This window comes from Fringilla coelebs, assembly GCF_963513975.1.
Source record: "Fringilla coelebs genome assembly, chromosome: 1".
Classification (NCBI taxonomy): domain Eukaryota; kingdom Metazoa; phylum Chordata; class Aves; order Passeriformes; family Fringillidae; genus Fringilla; species Fringilla coelebs.
The window spans coordinates 53,091,432-53,110,687 of record NC_140028.1 but is presented as its reverse complement, the minus strand read 5'-3'; the positions used below and the strand labels follow the sequence as shown (position 1 = coordinate 53,110,687).

Genomic DNA, 19,256 nt, shown 5'->3' with positions numbered 1-19,256 from the left:
CAGGCTGTTGGCAAAGAGCTGAAAATAGTCAGAGGTTTGTTTTGGTAAAAGTCATCATCTATAAACCACAGTTTTGCAAATAGATAGCACCAGCATTTTTCCAGCAATGTTTTCTGGATGCTGTTTTTTTCAGTCACTAAAATTTTTGTGTGCTCTTAAATGTTATTTAAAATCATGGGCACAGATAAAATCATATCTATCTAGTGCTACATTTCCAGCATTTACCTGGGATCAGCACTTACTGGATTTAAAAAATTGTGGAGCCTGAAATGTAAGGGGATTTGAGAGGAGGGAATTTTTTTTCCTATTTAAAATACAGCTCACTGTGACAGCATGTTTTAAAACACAAAACACAACTTTTTAGCTGTTTTAGAGTGGAATGCTGTTTTAACTACTGCATAAATCAGAGTACTTCTGCTTAGTGGTCATGGTTTTGAATTATTTTAATATTAAATGTACTCAGTAGACCTGACATCTGATGTGCTCATGAAATTTTAGCTCTTTTGAGAGAAATTAAAAATTATTAATCAGTGTAAGAAATATGTTTCTCATTTTGTAAAATTAATATTTGAACATATTTTATTTTAGGAGATGCAGACAAAGAGAAAGCCAAGGGCAAAAAAAAGCTGTGGTGGCGGCCTTGGGTTGATCATGCTTCCAGTAGGTTTTCTCAATCCTCTTACAAATATGTGGATTTAACCCTTATATCCTTGACCAGAATGAAGGCATTCCCATAGCCTGTTTGTTTTATGCCTGATTTTGTGATTGTGACTTGATAGAAGGCTTGGGGTTTTTTTTCAAAAAGTGACTTCTACTTTACAGTCTTCAAAGAATTTAACTATATTGTGAACTTCTGTGTTGGAAGCACAGCTAGCTCATGATACTTTGAGCATTCTTAGAAAAATATAAAATCAGATAAACATGTGCCGAAAAGAATCTGTCTTGACCTCAAAGGCTTCAACTCCCCAATACTGCCAAGCTCAATACATTTAACAATGTGAATGTGAAAGTTTACCAATGCATTCTAAGATTAGTCATCATTTCTTTTTCATGTACACATATCATACATCTTTTTTTATGGCTCATCAGTCATTTTAGTATCAACTCCTAAAATCTGAGCACCACAGTAAGGCAGGAAGACGTAGAATAGGCTGTGTAGAGCTCAGCTCCATCTCTCTTACACCACTTCAATGTTTTGTTGATGCTGATTATTTTTCTATTTCCATTTTTTTTGTGTTTACCAGAGAGCAAAAATATGTCTAGCCTTATGCACAAGAAATTATTAGCATGTGTCACTCATATAATTGGTGCATTATGATGCAATTTGTTTGTAGCCCAGCCCTGTCATATGATAAAGTTCTTTGCTACATTATGGATTTGGTAGAACAGGAAAACTGAGTAGGCTGCAATCTCAAATCAAATGTCCTTTAATGGGATGTTTGTTGAATGAAAACAGACATGAACTGTTTAGTAACCTCTGAAGATATGAAAAAATATTTAAATGTAGGGCACTGATCAGAGGTATATCATAGAAACACAGGATCACAGAATGTGCTGATTTGGAAGGGACCCATCAGGATTATCCAGTCCAGCTCCTGACCCTGCACAGGACCATCCCCAGGAGTCACACCATGTGCTGAGAGCATTGTCCAAATGCTACTTGAACTCTGACAGGCTGGTGCTGGGGCCACTGCCCTGGGGAGCCTGTTCCAGTGCCCAGCCACTCTCCGGGTGAAAAACTTCTTCCTAATATCCAACCTAAACCCCCCCAGTTCAGCTTCATGCCATTAAAAATATGAATGTCTATATTGGCTTTGGTCATTTAGTTTAAGAGCTACTCCAAGTCATAATTTTACACATTTACATACTGCTTCTTTTACCCATCTGTATTTATTTGTAAATTCAGCAGACATATATTTGCTAGCAGTGTTTACCAGAACATGGGATCTTTATTTCTATCAAGTCACAAGTAAATTGTGCCTCTATTTTTGTTTTTCTAAAGGGCACACTGCCACTTTAGAGAGACCTATCCTTTTCAAAAACCTTATGAAAATAAAATTCTTGTCCCATAATTTCATTAGAACAACAATGAAAAAACAAATAAAAACTATAATTTGTGAGTTTTTTCTATAGAATTTCAAGCTATCATGACTTTGAAGGAATGGGATATGGTCTCTTGTTTATTCACCACTGGTTTTGTAGTAAGAAGGATTGCACAGAGAGATATTGACTTTGGCTTTTACTTATTTCATCCTCATTATTTAATGTTCTTAGGTGGCAAGTTGCATTTTGGTGTTTAAATATTGAGCATTCTTGAAATTGTTTACAGCAATAATGCAAAACCTTGTGGGAAACATCACAGACCCTGACCCTACAACCAGCAGTTGCCTGCCACGTGGCTTGCATCCACAGTCAGTGAAACATGGCACTGATTGTAGGTGTTTAGAGGCATGCAGACTGGCTGCCATTTCCCACTCATTCTTTTTGGAACACCATTGTAACTGCAGCATTCTGCACCATTCTTCATCTCAGTAAACAGGTTTGTGGGTATATATATACAAACATTGAAGTCACTCAAGCTTGAAGTTTTTAATTTAGATTTTTATTGTTATTTTTTTATATCACTTGCTATAGTTTTATTGTGCAGAAAGAGACCTCATTTTGTTTATCTCAGCAATCGAAACGGTTATGAATTTGGGCCTGAGTAGAACAGATAAAAATATCAGTGAGGATTTCCTCATTGACAGTCACTCACAATCTCCCTTGTAGGGTGGCGTGGTTCCTCCTGTGTTTGTGGATTATTTTGAAGTCCCACAAAGATCAGCAGGAGTTAGGACCACATGCTTAGATTCTCCTGGGTCACACAGTTGTGTCTGAAGCAGTGCAAAAGGTGGTGACTGCAGCTGCCCTGGGGAGCTCTTTCCCCCCGGACACAAGCAGATGATGGGATCGTGCTTTCTTCTGCATCCTCCATCTCATCCCACAAAAAGCCTGTACATCCCTTTTCTCAGTAGGAGGAAGCCACATTTTGCAGTGCAAGAGGGGTCTCCCAAGTTCAGTCTGGCCATGAATTGTGTTACCAGTAAAACTTGGTCTCTTCAGGAAACCTTGTAGGTGACTGACACGCCACTTGCTCCACTTTGATGTGTGCAAGAATGCATTATTGCTATTCAATCATACCTCTCTCTTGAGCTGTGAAAGGGATGGAACTGCTACATTAGAGTGTCCCCTCAGATATATTTTAACCTAAAAAATTTTGTAGGGAGCTCAATGTAGTTTTATTTGCTTCCAGATCAGGCATTCTAAGTCTGACTGAGTGCTACTCTGAGCCTTTACAAAGCTGTACTGCCATAGAGGTTTTCCCTAATGTCAGACCTTACCCAGCTCATCTGCATTGGCAATTTCTGTTGCTGACTGCAAGATACCCTTTTATGAAAGACTGCTGGCTCTTAAAATGCTTTCATCTCTTCAATGCATTTTAAATGGGCCTTCTTGGAAGGCTCAGCACCAAAAAATCCATTTGTTTCATCCAGAAAATTTCCAAACCTTTTCACTTCAGTGCAACAATTAGAATGGCTGAAGTGGACTTTCTGTCCCTCTGCAGGGCATTCATTGATGCTAAAATCATAAGTGGGCACATGAGGCACAAAATTCCCTCTGTGAGGGAGTTTTAGATGGCAAAGTTATGATCCAAAGATCAATTCTGACAAATTTCACAGCCTTAACCTGGGGTTTGTGACTGGTTATATGTGCTCATCTGTGCACACAGGATCTGTGTAGAATTCAAGGTATGATTGAATTACAGCAACTGTTACTTTTCCAGAGACCTGTAATGATGGATAGATACAATTTTATATAAATATTTATTGCTCCTTATATCCAGATTTTGTAAATTTTCATCTAAATAACTGTTCCTTCAAATATTTCAGTTTAAATGTGGCAATTAATTACAAGTTTTCACTGCTGAATGTAATGCTGTGATTTTTATTTTTCTCTTGCTCATTACCTTATTTTTATTTCTTTTCTCCCCCTGTTTGTTCATGTAGGCCTGTTGCCATCTGTGAAATAAAAACATTGCTTCTGTTCAAGGATATAAGGCCTAGTTTAATCACTGTGTACCTATGCTGTATCAAGGTTTCAGAATCTTTCTGAATCCATGGGCAAAAAATTGAAACTCATTTGCAATCATGTTAATAGAATCCAAGGGATTTGTTTTAAACAAGCCAAGGTTTTCCATTACCTCATCAAACTAATACGATCCCATTGCCTAGTTTAAAGGATTCCCTCAGTGTTTTAAAGAGTAATTCTGTATTTTTTGTCCAGTGGTTCTGTTCATGTAAGTTCATTTACTTACCTGCTGGGCTTTTTTTTACTCCCTCAAATAATCATAAGACCCCAATAAATTTAGAATTAATTGTAATTTTTCTCTAAAAATGCAACTTTGTAACTTGAAAAACTTCAATCCTTTTCTTTACATTTTCTTTTTATAGGGATGCTTTCCTTAGTTGTTGTATAGTTCTTATTCATGCCCAAAGCATTGCAGACTAACATCAAATAAATGGCCTGAGACTGTTTCATCTCTTGCTTCTTCTCTGTTTTCACCACTCCTGGTTATGAATTTTTAAATGACTGGCTACCTGTTCATAGGTCTTGGGGGAGTTGAGAATAGAGCTTTCCAGAAAAGTAAAAAAAATATTTTGTTTCACTTAGTGGTCAGAAGTGGAAATTATTATTTGTTTGAGACGGATAGTGAAGAGGAAGAGGAAGAGGAAAAAAAAGAAGAGGAAGAGCCTCGGAAAAAATCTGCTTTTCAGGTACTTTATGGTAATTTGCTATCTTATTGACATCTGGAAAATTGTAGATTTCTCATAACACAAACACATACGTTAAAGCTGCCAGTTCCTCTAAAGTAGTCCTGAAATATATTGGAAATTAAATTTCTTGCTGATTTAAAATGTATGTTTGCCTTATGCTTTAAACATTGCCAAATTCTTACCAAAACTATACTAGAGTCATATCTTCATATTCACTTATGCCTGAAGATAACAAAAATGCAAAAAAACAAAGGTTAAGAACCCAAGCTTTTGTTTTTTCTGCATTGCAATAAAGACAGTTGAGGAAGCTGACTTGCCTCTGATACTACTGTGGAATGCCTCCAGTGGTTCTTTAGTTTTGAGGAGATGTTATCATTCCATGAAGAAATAATCCCCAAAATAAGCATGTTTTCATGGAAAAGAATGCATACTTAATTTTAAAAAAATATAATTGAACCTAGTGGACCAGAGAAATATGTCCTTGGATTAGAAAATTACAAAAGGAGACTCCATCTATTTATTTTCTTTCATTTTCAGGGCAGTCTTAATTAATATATTTGAATTTTTAGTGCCAGACTGTGCTGATGCAGGACAATATTGTAATGTTAAAAAGATAACTGAGGTTTCCTATCTGATTTCCTCCATGTGGACTGGCTGGTTAGCAATACCAGATATACTGAATGCAGTGGCTTAAATGAAAAACGCGCATGAAGAAGTTAGTGAAATACTCCTACATCTAAGCTTGTGTTTGCTTTTATAAGATTAAAGTTTCACTTGTGGAAGAACTTTTTTGAAATGCTGCAGAAATTTTTCAGGTGTGTAGCTTCAAAAGCTTAATCAAAGAAGCAGCTTTTTCCAGCTGAGTATTCCCAAACAGATGCAACCTCACATCACTGAGGAATCGGCGCATTGCGGAACATTCAACCCAAGCAAGAGCAAGAAACTGCCTCCATGCTTTTCCATTCCCTAAGCCAAAATCTTTCCAACAAAGCTTCCCAGACAACATTACTGAATTAGAGAAAGAAAAGTTTATTGAACTCATTAATAAAATGTGCCTTTGGTTTGTATACTAAGGTTGCCAGTTGGCTACATTGGTTAAACTGCCTGCATGGCAATGACATGAAAAAAAAAATCTGACCTTAAAACAAAAATCTGAGCCAAAACTAATCTAGATCAAAATAATGTGATAAGTAAGTTTTGTTTTCTAGTATTGCACTCTTTTTTTTGAATATATTTTGCATTTGACTTACCTTGGACCACAGAAATGGGTCATGACTTTCTAGGTCATTTTTCTTTCTGGTTTTCATGCAGGTATAGAGGAAAGTTTGCATTCTTGTTTCTGCTGATTTATAAAAAATTGGTGACAGCATTTTGTACAGATGTGCTGGTGCCAAGCACTGAGCTAAAGAGGTCTAAATTTGAGGCCAGAAATTACCCAGATTGTTTCATTTATGCTGGGACTTGGGTTTTTTGTTCATCTCAGTCCTGAAACTACTAGTTTGAGGATGGAGGATCTGTTCATTATTTCAAAATTTATTCAGATGTTCTGGATAGGTGGCCTGTTCTGCAGTATGTGCAATACAAACATGCTGGATGGTTTTATATAAGCAGAGAATTGTAAGAAAACAGAAAATTTATTTTCTTCGTGAAAAGTTTGTTTATCCTATAGTCATCATACTTTCTTTGCCTTCCATCATCATGCACAAGGTCTTAGTAAAAATACTAGCTAAGTGAACTTTGTTGTAGATTCTGTTACAGAATTTTTAGAATGTATGCTCTTTCTTTCAGTGTAAATTGTGTGCAGTAGCCCCTTCAATGGTTAACTTGGAGGTTTTAAATATGAGAGAATGCATGCAGTTAACAGTCATATAATTGAAATTTTAACGTGAACAACATAAATGATCTTTTTCTCATATTGAAGTTTATGAATGTAAATTTGTTCTTAGTATTTTAGATACAGTAATTAAAGAGATCCTATTTATTAATATTTTCTGCTTTTCTACTAACTACTCTTGCTTTGTCCTTCTTTATAGAGAGCTATTGGAAAGTTTGCTTCAGCCATTTTAGCCTTGCCAAAATCTATCATTAAACTACCCAAAACTATTCTTCAGTATTTAATCAAAGCAGCAAAGGTACTTGATATTTTGCAAATGCTCAGTGTGTGACCCACCCCACAGTTCCTGATGTAGTGTATGTATACCTCTGTCCTCGTCTGCATTTTTCCTCTTATATGAATTAATAAGAAAAATGATGGCAGCTGAAGTCTCATTCCTAGTAAATGCAATGCATTTCACAACTTTGGGGAGGTCAAATCACCAGCAAAGTGGTTTATCCTTTTTTTACGCATAACCCCAGAGAGAAAATGCAGACCCAAATTCTTATTTTCTTTTGATACTGATTTACAAGACGGTCACGTCAAGTTGCATGTACCTTACGGACACAGTGGTAATTCATCTCAGAAAGCTGGTGAAAGGTTTTTTATACACACATTCTGCTCCAAACCCCTTTTTAGCTCTCTATCTTCTGGCCTTAATCATCACAAATAAGATTTGTGCATCTTCTCTCTTGCCCTGCTTGAATACATTTAGCATTTCCTAACTTTGGGCACAGTGTCTCATTTTCCACTCCATATGTAACATGACTTTTGTAAGGAATCAATGTCACAGATTGAGAGTACCAGCTCCAAAGTCTAAAAGATACTAAACTGGAAGTTTGTGCAGTGGTAAAAATCTAGACTAGTATGCAACCAGTATGCTCTTAAAATACCCCCTGCTTAGCATAGGTAGTTACATTAAACTTATAAATCAAATTCCCTTTCTTAATTCTAATTTTCTACCCCCTTCCAAGTCTGCCTTTTAGCTCTAATTTCCTTATTCACACTATAATTGTGGCTAGTGTACACTTTCACAGTAAAATGACAATAGAAGGTGTTGGCAGTTTCTGACTTCAGTAAAGTAATATGGTGTTAGCTCATTTAAGTATCACCATTCCCCAGATCATCTTCATTAGAAAACACCTGTTACAAAGCAAAGGGAAATCAGGGCCTCTGATCCCACACATTTTCTCATGTGGTGCTTATTTGGAACAACTCAGACATACAAAATTACAAGTACACACTTAGAGAGATTTGAAAGAGGATCTTCTTCTCAACAGTATCAAAATAATTTCCTCTCCATGGCTGTATACATTCACAAAACAAAACAAAGTATTTTTCCCTTTTAAATTAACATCAGTTTAACAGTTTAAAGATAATACTTTAAATGTTCCAAAGTTGTTTGCATAGGAAAATTCTAAAAATATAAAGAAATCAAATAGAAATTTTACCATTCTGTCCTACAAGGGGCAATTCCAGCTTCACTGAGATATATGTGTGTTGTTGTCATCATCTGCATGTTTGTGCTGTGAATTAGATAGAGCTGTTTTGTTACTGTGCTCTTTCAGCCTCTTGCCTGCATCTGTGTGCTTCCCTGCTCTGTCTCTGCCAGTGGCCTGTGTTGCTTAGAAATAGAAGACAATTTAAGATAATTACAATTTTTCAGTGAAAACCATTAAATGAGCAAAATAACACCTTTTTCCCTACTTTTTGGGAGGTTTTTTACCCACACTACTATATAATTTATAAATATTTTGGGCCAATTCCAATGCTTCATGCAATCATACAGGTCAACAAAATGTTGACTGAGTGAGTACTGTGAGCAAGATTTTGTCCTATAAAATACCTTGGATAAATAGGTAAGTATTACTGTCTTCATTTTCCAACGGGAAAACCAGTAGCAGAAGGATTCACAAGTGACTTATCTGAAACAACATTGTAAAAATCAGGAAGAAATCTAAGGAATTACTGAGTGCCAGCTTTGGGACTGTGTATGGATAACAAATCTATGAACATTCCTGGGTATGGATAACAAATCTATGAAACTGGGACATACAGAGGGGGAAAAATACCTAACCTGTGAAAAATACACTTCCCTGTACAGGGATATCTCTACATCTTTTGATGTTTTAATTAGTGGATTGCAGCACTTTCTCTAAAAGTTTTTTTTGCTCTGCATCTTGCCTGTAATGTGATAAAGCAGAAATAAAGAATTGAGAGATTCAGACAAGGTAGTCCATATGCACAAAAAGGTATTAATTCCCAAAGTTCAGTTCATACATTTTTGTGGGTTCTAATGCAACTTGGGTCACCCACAAGTATTTTCACATTTGGCTTTACACTTACAAAAATAGCATATGAAAACTCAGCAGATCTGCGGGGAAGGTGTTTGGTTTGGGATTAAAAATATTCCCTTGCCCCACAGGTCTGAATGCATTTACTCAAACGATATAGTCCTGCTTGTGGCTTGTTCTATGGCTTACTCTCAGAACATGAGGAACCTTGATATAAATGAGTTTTTTCCTTCCAGTTTGTTTATCAGGCCTGGATAACTGACCCTAAAACAGCTCTACGACAGAGGCGCAAAGAGAAGAAAAGTTTTGGGAAAGAGAAGAGAAGGCGAAAAGGATCTGGGGATGGTAGGTAACCTTTTCCACTTAAAAAATAGATTATTAACTGGTGAATGTTGTTCGTGGTAGTGAAAGGCAGGTGAGGTTTAGAGGAGAAGTGCTCTCAGTGCTGGCTAGGAACAGAAAAATAAGTTAACTTTGGCTGGTATTTTCCTGCACCCACCCATGGCAAGGTCAGCTACAGCCATGTCCTTTAATTCTGCATGGCCCACTTTGAGGGAGGTACAGGGGAAGGTGGGATAGATGTAATTTCTGTGGAGTTGCAAGAAATGCCCAGAACTTTTGTTGACTAGGAAGATTCAACACATTGCAGAAAACATCAGCTATGTGAAAGCATTTGTGGGAGTACTTGCAATAGTAATTTGTAACGACATAACTTTATAAAGCACATAACCTGGAACCTGAGAGCATATCTCCAAAATATAAGAGTGCAAACAAAGTGTTTGGCAGAGCAAAGACATTACCCTTTCACTTCCACTTATCATAAAAAAGTTTCTCTTTCTGTTCAGGCTGGAGTTCACCAAAGTCACTCTTTTCAATGGTCATGTGCATTCCCAGGGAAAGGTGCTGAAGAACTATTTCATGAGGGAGCTCCCAAACACCTGTAGTTCAAGTGGAGCTGTAAAAAAAAATTCTATTAAATAGCCACATATTATTTATTTTGGCCACATTTCCTATATTGTTCCCTAAAGAAGCTTGAGTTGATTCATGAAGAAGAATATACAGAAATGTTTTTCACTTTCCATGTTGCAGTCACTGAGGAACCCAAATTTCCACAAACCCGTAAATTCAGTAGATAGCAAAAAGAAAACATACAAATGTTGGTTTGGTTTTAGTGGCAATGTGAAATCATTCATGCCTCTGAAGAAAACACCAGTTTATAAATGGTTTATATATCTTTTTCTCAATTTTTAAGCTGGAAAACAGAAATTCAAAAGCTTTCCTGGTCAGTATGGGTGGGCAAAAGAAGGACCCATACAGGCTGAATCAGCTGGACATTTCCTCTGTTCAACATCTTTACCTGTCAGAAAAAGGAATTTTATAATTGGGCTTCTGCCATTGAAACTGTAGCTGCAATTATTAGGCATTAGATAGAAGGAGGAGCACTTGTTTGTCCTCCATTTCTGCCCGTGATTCTGCAATACTCTTTGGCTGCAGGCCTCAATAAATGCATGTGGTGTTGTCAAAACAACTCTGCTGCTTCAGGTCAGCCTGAAGGTCCCACTCAATTCCTTCAGGTTGGTGGGCCAGAGGCGGGAAAAGATCAGAGCACTGCTCAGGTTGCCCTTTGCAGGAGATGAAGAAATGAGCTCAGGTGTGAGTCAGCAGAAGGTGAGGCTACTGAGTGTGGCTGAGGAGGGATTGAGAAAGTATTTGGGTTTGCATCACCGGATGATCTCACTCAGCAGCCTATCTAGTAAGAAAACACCATTGAAAATTACAAGAGAGGGATGGTCATCCATGAACCCCTTCACTGACAGGGTTGTCCCTTCCCTTGAGTGCTTTGGAAATGGAAATGTGCTTTCTGTTATGGTGGTAGGTGAGGAACCAGTCCCTACTGCTTAGTAACTGTGGCATTCTCTAGTTTGAATGGCATTCACACCAGCACTTCTGTAGGTGTAACACTCACCGGTTCGCTCCTTGCCTGCAGGAGGTGGCAATGATGCAGACTGTGAGGACAGCGAGGAGGAGCCTGTCAAGAAGAAATCTGATGGACCAGGTATAAAGGCAAAACAAGGGTTTCTGTGCTGTGACAGTGCAGTTGTGACCAGTGGCCTATCACAGAGACAGCATTGCAGTGATCCACTCTGACTGATGCAGGAAGAGCTTCCTAACCACTATCCCATTTTCTATTGCAAGATTTACAAGCCTTGAGCATAGGAGCTTCTAGTTCTGGATTATTAGCTACTGCACTCACGCTCTAAATACTTCAGCAAATACTCTTGCCAGCTCAGACTTGATCCCTGCTGTGTATTTTACTTACAGAACAGTTTAAGCTAAGATTCTAGACCTGACTGCCCACAGCCCTGTGTTAAAATCTCCTTTGATTTTGAGTGTGTTTTAGCAAGGTTAGTATAACGCTTTTCTTGGTACCTATCCATTCAGCAAGGCACAGTAATCACCTCTAAAAACATTACGTGTTCCTGATCTTACACTTTCTCATTCAAAATCAGACTTAGGGCAGTTCTGTACAACAGAAGAAATGCCAGCAATTTTCAGGATCTTGCCCACATTCAGATTTTTCCTACAAAGAAATTTAATAGATCATAAATCCAAGCTTGGCTCCTTGTTTCTAACTGGAGTAAAAGAAGAAAACAGACTCTTCTCTTAAGTAAATCTTCATCATGGCTTACCGTCAGTGAGACTTTATCATCAAAATCTTCTTTTCTTCTCTATATAAAATTGTTTCTCACAGTTCCAGTTTGAATTGTGTCCCTGAGTGACTTACAGAGGGAAGAGGCTAAAAGGATGTAGGGGGTATAATTTCTATCTCACAAGGGCAGTGGTCTCTAATAAATAGGGGGGGCGGGGGGAGAGGAGAGGGATGTTGGTGGGTTTTTTATTTGTTACTTACTGGCAATGCAGTTATCTGTCTTAAAACACTGAAGTAAATCACACAAATGCATCTCTAGGGATGTAGTGTTGGTGCTACACAGTAGTTAGGGGAAAAAAATGGAGGTTTATAATTAATTTATATTGGAAATAATAAATTCAAAGTGCTTTATATTTTTGTTGAAATACTTTGGCTGTTCCTAGGTAAAATATGTTAAAGAAGATGACCAGAAAAATTAGCCGGGAATTTGTAATAAATCATTATTTAATCATTAGTATCATTAGTAACCTTAGATTGAATCCTGTCTCACTCTCAGGCAGAGAGAAGCTTTCTCTGCACAAAGTATTTGTTTCCCTTTTTGAAGATGTTTAGATGCAACTGATCCCCAAAATATTATTTTTTTAAAACTTTGAAGAACAGCAAAGGTGCCAGAACAGCTACAGTATCATTAAAAATGTATGCTAAGACACCTGCATCCCAGGGAGAAAAGTGATCTTTCAGATTAGACTGGAAGTACTTGGCACCATGGTGAGACTCTGCCAGGCCAGAGGTGGTCAATAAAAATAAAAATAAAAATTTAACCTGAGAACAGTGACTTCCTACCTGAAGTCAATAGCAGAAGTTCCATATTGGAGAGGAAGAGTGTGGGTTAAAAAATAATATATGCTATATATTTTTATGTATGTGGGCTGTTCTCTTTTCACCTACTCATAATATTGTCTGGAATTCAAAGGTAATGGATGGTCCTTGAAGTAGAAACAGCTTTACATTTAGTTTTTAATGGCAGGATTTCCTCAACTTCAAGACCTGCACATTGAATGAATAAAATTTAAGTGGATAGCTCATAAAATTATCTCCAATTCTAAAAGGGCATAATATTATTGAAATAATTATATCACCAAGTGGAGGGTGCTAAATGCTCTTTTGCTCAGCGCTAGCAAACCAGCTCCATGGCAGTGCTCAGGTAAATGGAACACACTGCTACTTCAGCACCCACTTTGCAGGAAAGTACCACCAATGAATTTTTCCCATAGTTTCTCTTCACATAAATGTGCATGCAACAACTCTGCCTGTCCAGAGAAATCTTTTAGTTTATTATAGCTTTTCTTTTGCAGTCTTTGTAGGGAGCTGTGCACTCATTCTGCAGAGTTTTGCGTGCCATCTTGTGGTACAGCTAAGAAGTGATGTTGTTGAGAGCATCATGCATGGCAAATTATTGACAGTTTTCTACTATTTCTTAGGCTGCTTAATCAAAAATTTGTCTTTACACCCCGTGCTCTGGGCTTTGGAACCTAGCAGGGACAGTTAGCTCTGGAACTGGCTATTGAAAAGAATTTTTTCCATATTTCATAGATTCATGGAATCATAGAATGGCTTGTGTTGGAAGGGACCTTAAAGATCATCTGGTTCCAACACACCTGCCATGGGCAGGGGCACCTTCTGCTAGACCAGATTGTTCAGAGCCCCATCCAGCCTGGCCTTGAACACTTGCAATATTATATGAGAACTCTACTGTGGTGTTCATGTTTGTGAGTGGATAAAAAATAAGGTGAAAGTGTTCCTTTTGTAGTCTGAGAAATACCATTATTAATACCAAATGAACTACTGAAATGAGAAATTAACTTGAGACACATGTGCTGAGCAAAATAAAGCTACTATTGTTGGTATACACCCATAAGCCTTATCCATGGTAAAGTGTACTGTTTTGCCAAAGTGGTGTAAGAATAAAGTTTTATAAATTATTATTTGTCCTAGTTGTGCTTGTGGATCTGAGATCATTGATGGCACAGTGCAGCCTACTTAGATAAATATTGGCTTTGAAAACAGTAAATGCAGAAAGGTGTGATTCAAAGTGATATGAGACCAGCTTCAAAGACTGTTTAGGCAGTTTAGACTATGAAATTCAACTTAGCAAGGTTCAAGCACAAAAGGCAAAGTTTGTGCAGAGAGAAACACTCACAAGTAATTAGGCACTGAAGAGGTTCAGCTCAAGACACTGACTGAGCACTTGTTCAGATTACAGGGCCTGGGGATATTTAATATTCTCAGAAGATGCCCAAATCCTTGGGTTTCATTTCACAGACCTGTGCATACAGTGTCCCACTAAAATCAGGAACTGTTTATTTGACTAGCAGTTGCAGGACCAAGGACTTAGAGGGTGGAATAGGGATTCCAGATGATAAGCCTAGGCATAGAGTCAGGAAAATGGTCCAGACAGCCAAAAGGCCTCCAGCCATCTTCAAAGATTCCTTAGTATGACAGGGTTTCACAGCCTGGATTACCATTATTAGACAATAAAAGAAAAATTAATCTAATTCCAGGCAAAAGTAAAATAAAAGATACTTGTCTTCATTAATTCCCTGTTGCTTTTGCTCTCCCTTAGATAACATCATCAAGAGGATATTTAATATCTTGAAGTTTACTTGGGTCCTTTTCCTGGCAACGCTGGACAGTTTCACAGCTTGGCTCAACTCCATCTCCAGAGAACACATCGATATCTCCACCGTGCTCAGGATCGAGCGCTGCATGCTCACCAGGGAGATTAAGAAGGTAATGCCTTCAGCCTTTTTGCTCTGCTAATACCATTTCCAGCTCAGTGAAAAATGAAAGGCTGTCTCTTCAGATCACGGCAGAGAGGAGGAAAATTAGGAAAATCTCACATACATGTGCATTTTAAAAATACGTCTGAAGTTTTTTTACTGCTTGGTGGTTTAAGAATCCTTAAAGAATAAATGATTTGATTTATTACCTGGACACGTAACAAATTAAGGGAAAAATAATTCTTTGAGAGGTTGATATAAGGTTTTGGCTGAAACACTTCTGTAGTATTGTGTGGTTCTGAAGGGACAGAGTAGATTCAAGAAGGTAGGAGAAGGCTGGCATTTTTAACAGCTCCAAAACTATCTCAGTCTGCATATTTCACTCTTCCTGTGGATCAGCTTGCACTGGAAATGACTGACAACATACAGGCACATATTTCTTCAGTGAGAATGGAGCTATGTGATCCTCCACAAACTAGCTGTATATTAGCAAAAGCTATTAGCAGAGATTATTGTTGTTAGTGTAACTAGAAATTTATTTAGAGCTCCCAAATGCAAGTAGATGATACAACTCTTTTCCATTATGCCAGGCCTGCAGTGGAGCTAGAATGGGACTTGTGCCATCATTTCAGACTCAGGATGTCATAATGGAACCAACATTTACCACTGAAGAAGCAACACAGCTTGTACACAAACATACCTAATTAAAAACCAGAGAGTCAAATTTTGTTTTTAAGATTTTAATTTTTTTTTTTTCACAAAACATCAGATTTTGAGTATTTTGAGTCTTGTAGTTTTGGACACTGTAAGGATCAAAATTGAAGTACTAGAAACTATTAAAATTAGTAAAGGAAATACAGGCAATATTTTAGACTACTTTATTATGTTAGGTGGAAAAAGTCCTTGCATAAGGCTTTATTATATGTTAGAAAAGCTACTGTGGAATCTCTAGTGGAATGAGTTGGATATATTTCTGCCTAGGAACAGAAAATTCTCAGTTTTATTCTTATTCTTATGATACACCTTTAGAATTCTGATTACAATATCACAGCCAGAAAGACTTGATTGGGTGCCCAGATCCAGCCTGACAGTTAATAAAACTATCCTTTCATGAATTTGCTTCAGAGAAAGAGTAAAGGTCTTTAGTGGTTTTTTCCATGGATTTCCATCTGTGTCCATAATTCATTAATAAATTTTGACTTTTGGACACTAATTAAAATTTAGATCAGTTTGCACATGAGCTGTTCCTTGGGCTTTTTTTTTTTCTGTTTAAAAATTCTGCTACTGGCCACTAATAATTGTTCCTGGAGTAAGAAAAGCTACCTAAAAGAGATCCATCAGAAGTTGCTGGAGTGCAGATTGAGTTATGGGTGCTCCTCATTCCCATGCTGAAGGATCTGCAGTCCATCCAGCAGAGTTGTAGTGGCTAAATATAAGTCTGAAAACACATGGGTTGCTCCAGTTTTGCTTGAAAACCAAACACTTCAGGCCATGGTAGGTTAAGTCAAAATCTGACTCGCTCTAGGAAAATATTGTAGTTTGCTATTTACTAGGAAAGTGTTTGCACAGTCCTTAATCTGTTATTTGCCAAATGGCAGAAGAAACTGCTTCCTCAAAGAATACACCTCCCCCTGGCCATGTGTGTTGACTTCTACTCTCTTCCACAGGGAAATGTTCCAACACGGGAGAGCATCCATTTGTATTACCAGAACCATATGATGAAACTCTCTGAGGAGTCAGGACTAGATGAAATTGATAAAAATCCCAGTCAAGCTTCTGGTTTGCAAGCATCTGAAAGAATGGATAGTTTAGATTCAGCAGCATCTCATGACAGCATCTCCAGGTATTGATTTAATTTTATTCTGTGAAAGACAGAGGGACCATGCAGTAAGTGTAATATTAGCTATTGTTTAAGTACTGATGAACTAATTAATGTTGAATTGTTTTTGATTTGTCCATATTAATAGTGAAAATTACTATACGTTACTTTTCCTTTATAGTGATGGACTCGCTTGTTGGCTTAACTTCTTTTCCACTGCATGACTACCCCACTGTTTTTAGTTTCCCCTAGAGTTAGGAGTCAATGGCATTGACATTTTGTTCTTTGTGAAAAGAAATGGAACTTAAAAAGTGCTGAAGATGCTTCTGTGATAATGGTTTAGGATTTCAGGCATATAATTTGGGAAGGGATCATTCATGGTGAATATTTTGTGTTTCTAGAATAAATCATTGTCTGTTGTCCACAAATCAGAAAAGGCTTTGCATTGAAAGAGGTTCTGCATTAGAAAGAGCAAAATCCCCTCTCATACCCACAGGGCAGAAACCATCTGAAGAGCCTGGTTTCCCAGCTGCCATGATTACAGTCCAGCAGAGCTACATGTTTGTTAATCAAATACCCAAACTAGTTCAGGAAAACCACCTTCCTCATTCTTTTCTGAAAACGGATGCTGTCAAGTCCTTTGCCAAAATTACTGCCTGCTCCTGCTGTTCCATGCACACAGAGGCACACACATTCACTTCCCTCTCTTACAGAGGCAGTCTGTTCCCACCATGTCCCTGGAGTTCTTGACTTCTACGATACTGCAGAATTTGTATAACATGAGGGGGAGAAGGGAGCGCTTTGGAAATCCAGCTGTTTCATAATCCCTGGCCTTCTGTGTCCTGCTCTTCTGTGAGCTGTGGCAGTATCATACTGTGTTTGATACTCCCAGCAAACTCAGAAACTTCTGTGTACAGTAAATGATGCATAGCTTTTACTAATGACATATGGGTAGATGTCAGCAGACTGAAAATAATGAGGGGTTGTCTTCCTTTCTGATAGTATTGAAAAGCAAAGGTAAGAGAGTGCCTGTGAGTATTATGCTTCAACAAAATATCCACAAATTGCTCTTCAGTGAGCACTGGCCTTTGAGAGGTTCATTCCAGTAAAAACACCAAATCTGAGCACATCTTACTCAGTGGCTTGTTGCCCAACTGAGCAACACCTTTGTGTTTTGTCTCAAAGTTTTACAGGAGTCAGATGATGTGAGAAAAATGTAAAGCCAAATTCTTTTGCCAGCTCACTTGGACCCACTTTGATATCTGCAGATTTTAACTCCACAAAGTTCAGTCTCACCTTAAGAATGAATAGTAATATCAATCCTGCTTTCATTAAATAGTTTTTGGTCACCTTGTTTACTACAGATAGAAGTTATAATGTAGAAGTTCTATATACAGAAGTTATACTATGCAATCATTAGCAGGAACTTTAACCATAAACAAAAGGAAGCCAATTCCAAAATTATTTATAAAAAAGAAAAACAAATCTTGTCATTTTAATGTATGGATTCTGCCTCTTCAATGAGATGGTAACCAATGTTGAGCTCAACTTGTGTTTTGCTGTTTGTTTGGGTTTTTTTTAGAATAAGCATCCGTTATTCACCCTGCTTTAGGCACAATTGCACATTTAAAATCTATTTTCAAACTCAAAGAATTCAGTGATTCTGTGGTGATGCTTTGCAACAGAAAAAGTTAAATCTTTTACATGGGTTTCTGTCATCTCCATTTCCTTTGAAGATGGAACAAAGGAATAGCAAAGGCAGACTTATGACTGATTTCTCTAATCTCAAATTCTCTTTCTGGTAATGAACAATCAAATATTCTTGCACTGAGTATTACAAATTGTGGACATCTGCTATAATAATAGGGGAAGTAATAATGAGTCTGTTGATTGAATGATAATGCCATCTGTCTGTTGGGGCACTCTTGCATATCTCTTCAAACAACGACAGAAGTGCCTGTGTTGCTTTTCAGAAAGGTGAAATGTTTTAAACTTCTTATGAGTTTATTGATTGAATTTTTTTAATTGCCCAAACAAGAGCAAGTGGCAGTTTGTATATTGAAGTAATGATTTACAGTAAATGTGGAAGTGACTAATTAAATCTAAAGCATCCTTGTGATTGTGGATCTCAGGTTGCATTGGAAAACTTCTGGGAAGGGGCAGAAGGGTTCTGTTCTGGTTATCCTTTGGTTGCACTACTAAAAATTCTGCAGTGCCAAAATTCTATAGTGGACATTAGGTCCCTGAGTAAGGTGAACAAGTCTGTAAGCACTCAGGAATGCTGAAGCACAGAAGCTATTTCATTATAATAAGACATAATCCTCAGTGCTCAGGATAGGAATTACTTCAGGTAAACACTGGATAGTGAAAGAGAAAAACCCTCCCGATCAGTGGCAGGAACTGTAAATTTTTTGTAAAGTGAATAAATTTCTTTATGAGGGGCTGAGCCTCATAAGTCTAATTGAGGGATGATGTTCTTAGCCTGGTTAAAGCTCTGAAAGGACTTATGCAGAGTGTCCTTTGTGGTTTTTTTCCTTTTGGTAGGGTTGTCATTTATTCTCAGTCATTTCTCTACACAGTATTCATAGGTATTTGTTTGGTTTCTCTTTATGTATCTCTCATGTATCCTACAGGCAAAGCACAAAGTTCATATGGGCCAGGAGGAGGGACTGACTCTGTTCCTTTACCAAGCTCTTTGAGGAACACCACCAGAAGGGATTGGGATCTAGCATGGCAGAGCATTTACTGCAGTTTGTTTCCACGTGACTGATGACCTGTTTATTAGTTAAAAACCCTGTGAATTTCAGTAAGATAGATGATAGGGAACTTAGTAAAACTAGTTGGCTGCCTTTCTGGGGCTTTGCCTACCATTATGTAATAGTGGCTACACTCAGGTCCTAAGTCAGATTTCAGGTTATCTAAGGTTTAGTATCCAGTTCAGTTTGTGTTCATTTTTGCCAATGACAAATAACAATTGCAGTTCCTCACTCTACCTTTGTGTAGACTTTTATAGGAGCTGAAGGAGG

The 19,256-nt window shown here is 37.6% G+C and overlaps 1 protein-coding gene across 1 annotated transcript in view; it reads left to right on the top strand.

Moving 5' to 3' along the window:
- The window catches only part of PIEZO2 (piezo type mechanosensitive ion channel component 2), a gene marked incomplete at both ends in the record, with an annotated part of 285,393 nt that overhangs the window by 241,699 nt on the left and 24,438 nt on the right, over positions 1-19,256 (top strand). Inside the window, 7 exons of the mRNA XM_084204434.1 lie at positions 589-660; positions 4,711-4,814; positions 6,848-6,946; positions 9,218-9,326; positions 10,969-11,037; positions 14,255-14,421; positions 16,079-16,254. Coding sequence (XP_084060560.1) covers positions 589-660; positions 4,711-4,814; positions 6,848-6,946; positions 9,218-9,326; positions 10,969-11,037; positions 14,255-14,421; positions 16,079-16,254 — 796 coding nt within the window. The remainder of the gene's footprint in view (positions 1-588; positions 661-4,710; positions 4,815-6,847; positions 6,947-9,217; positions 9,327-10,968; positions 11,038-14,254; positions 14,422-16,078; positions 16,255-19,256) is intronic.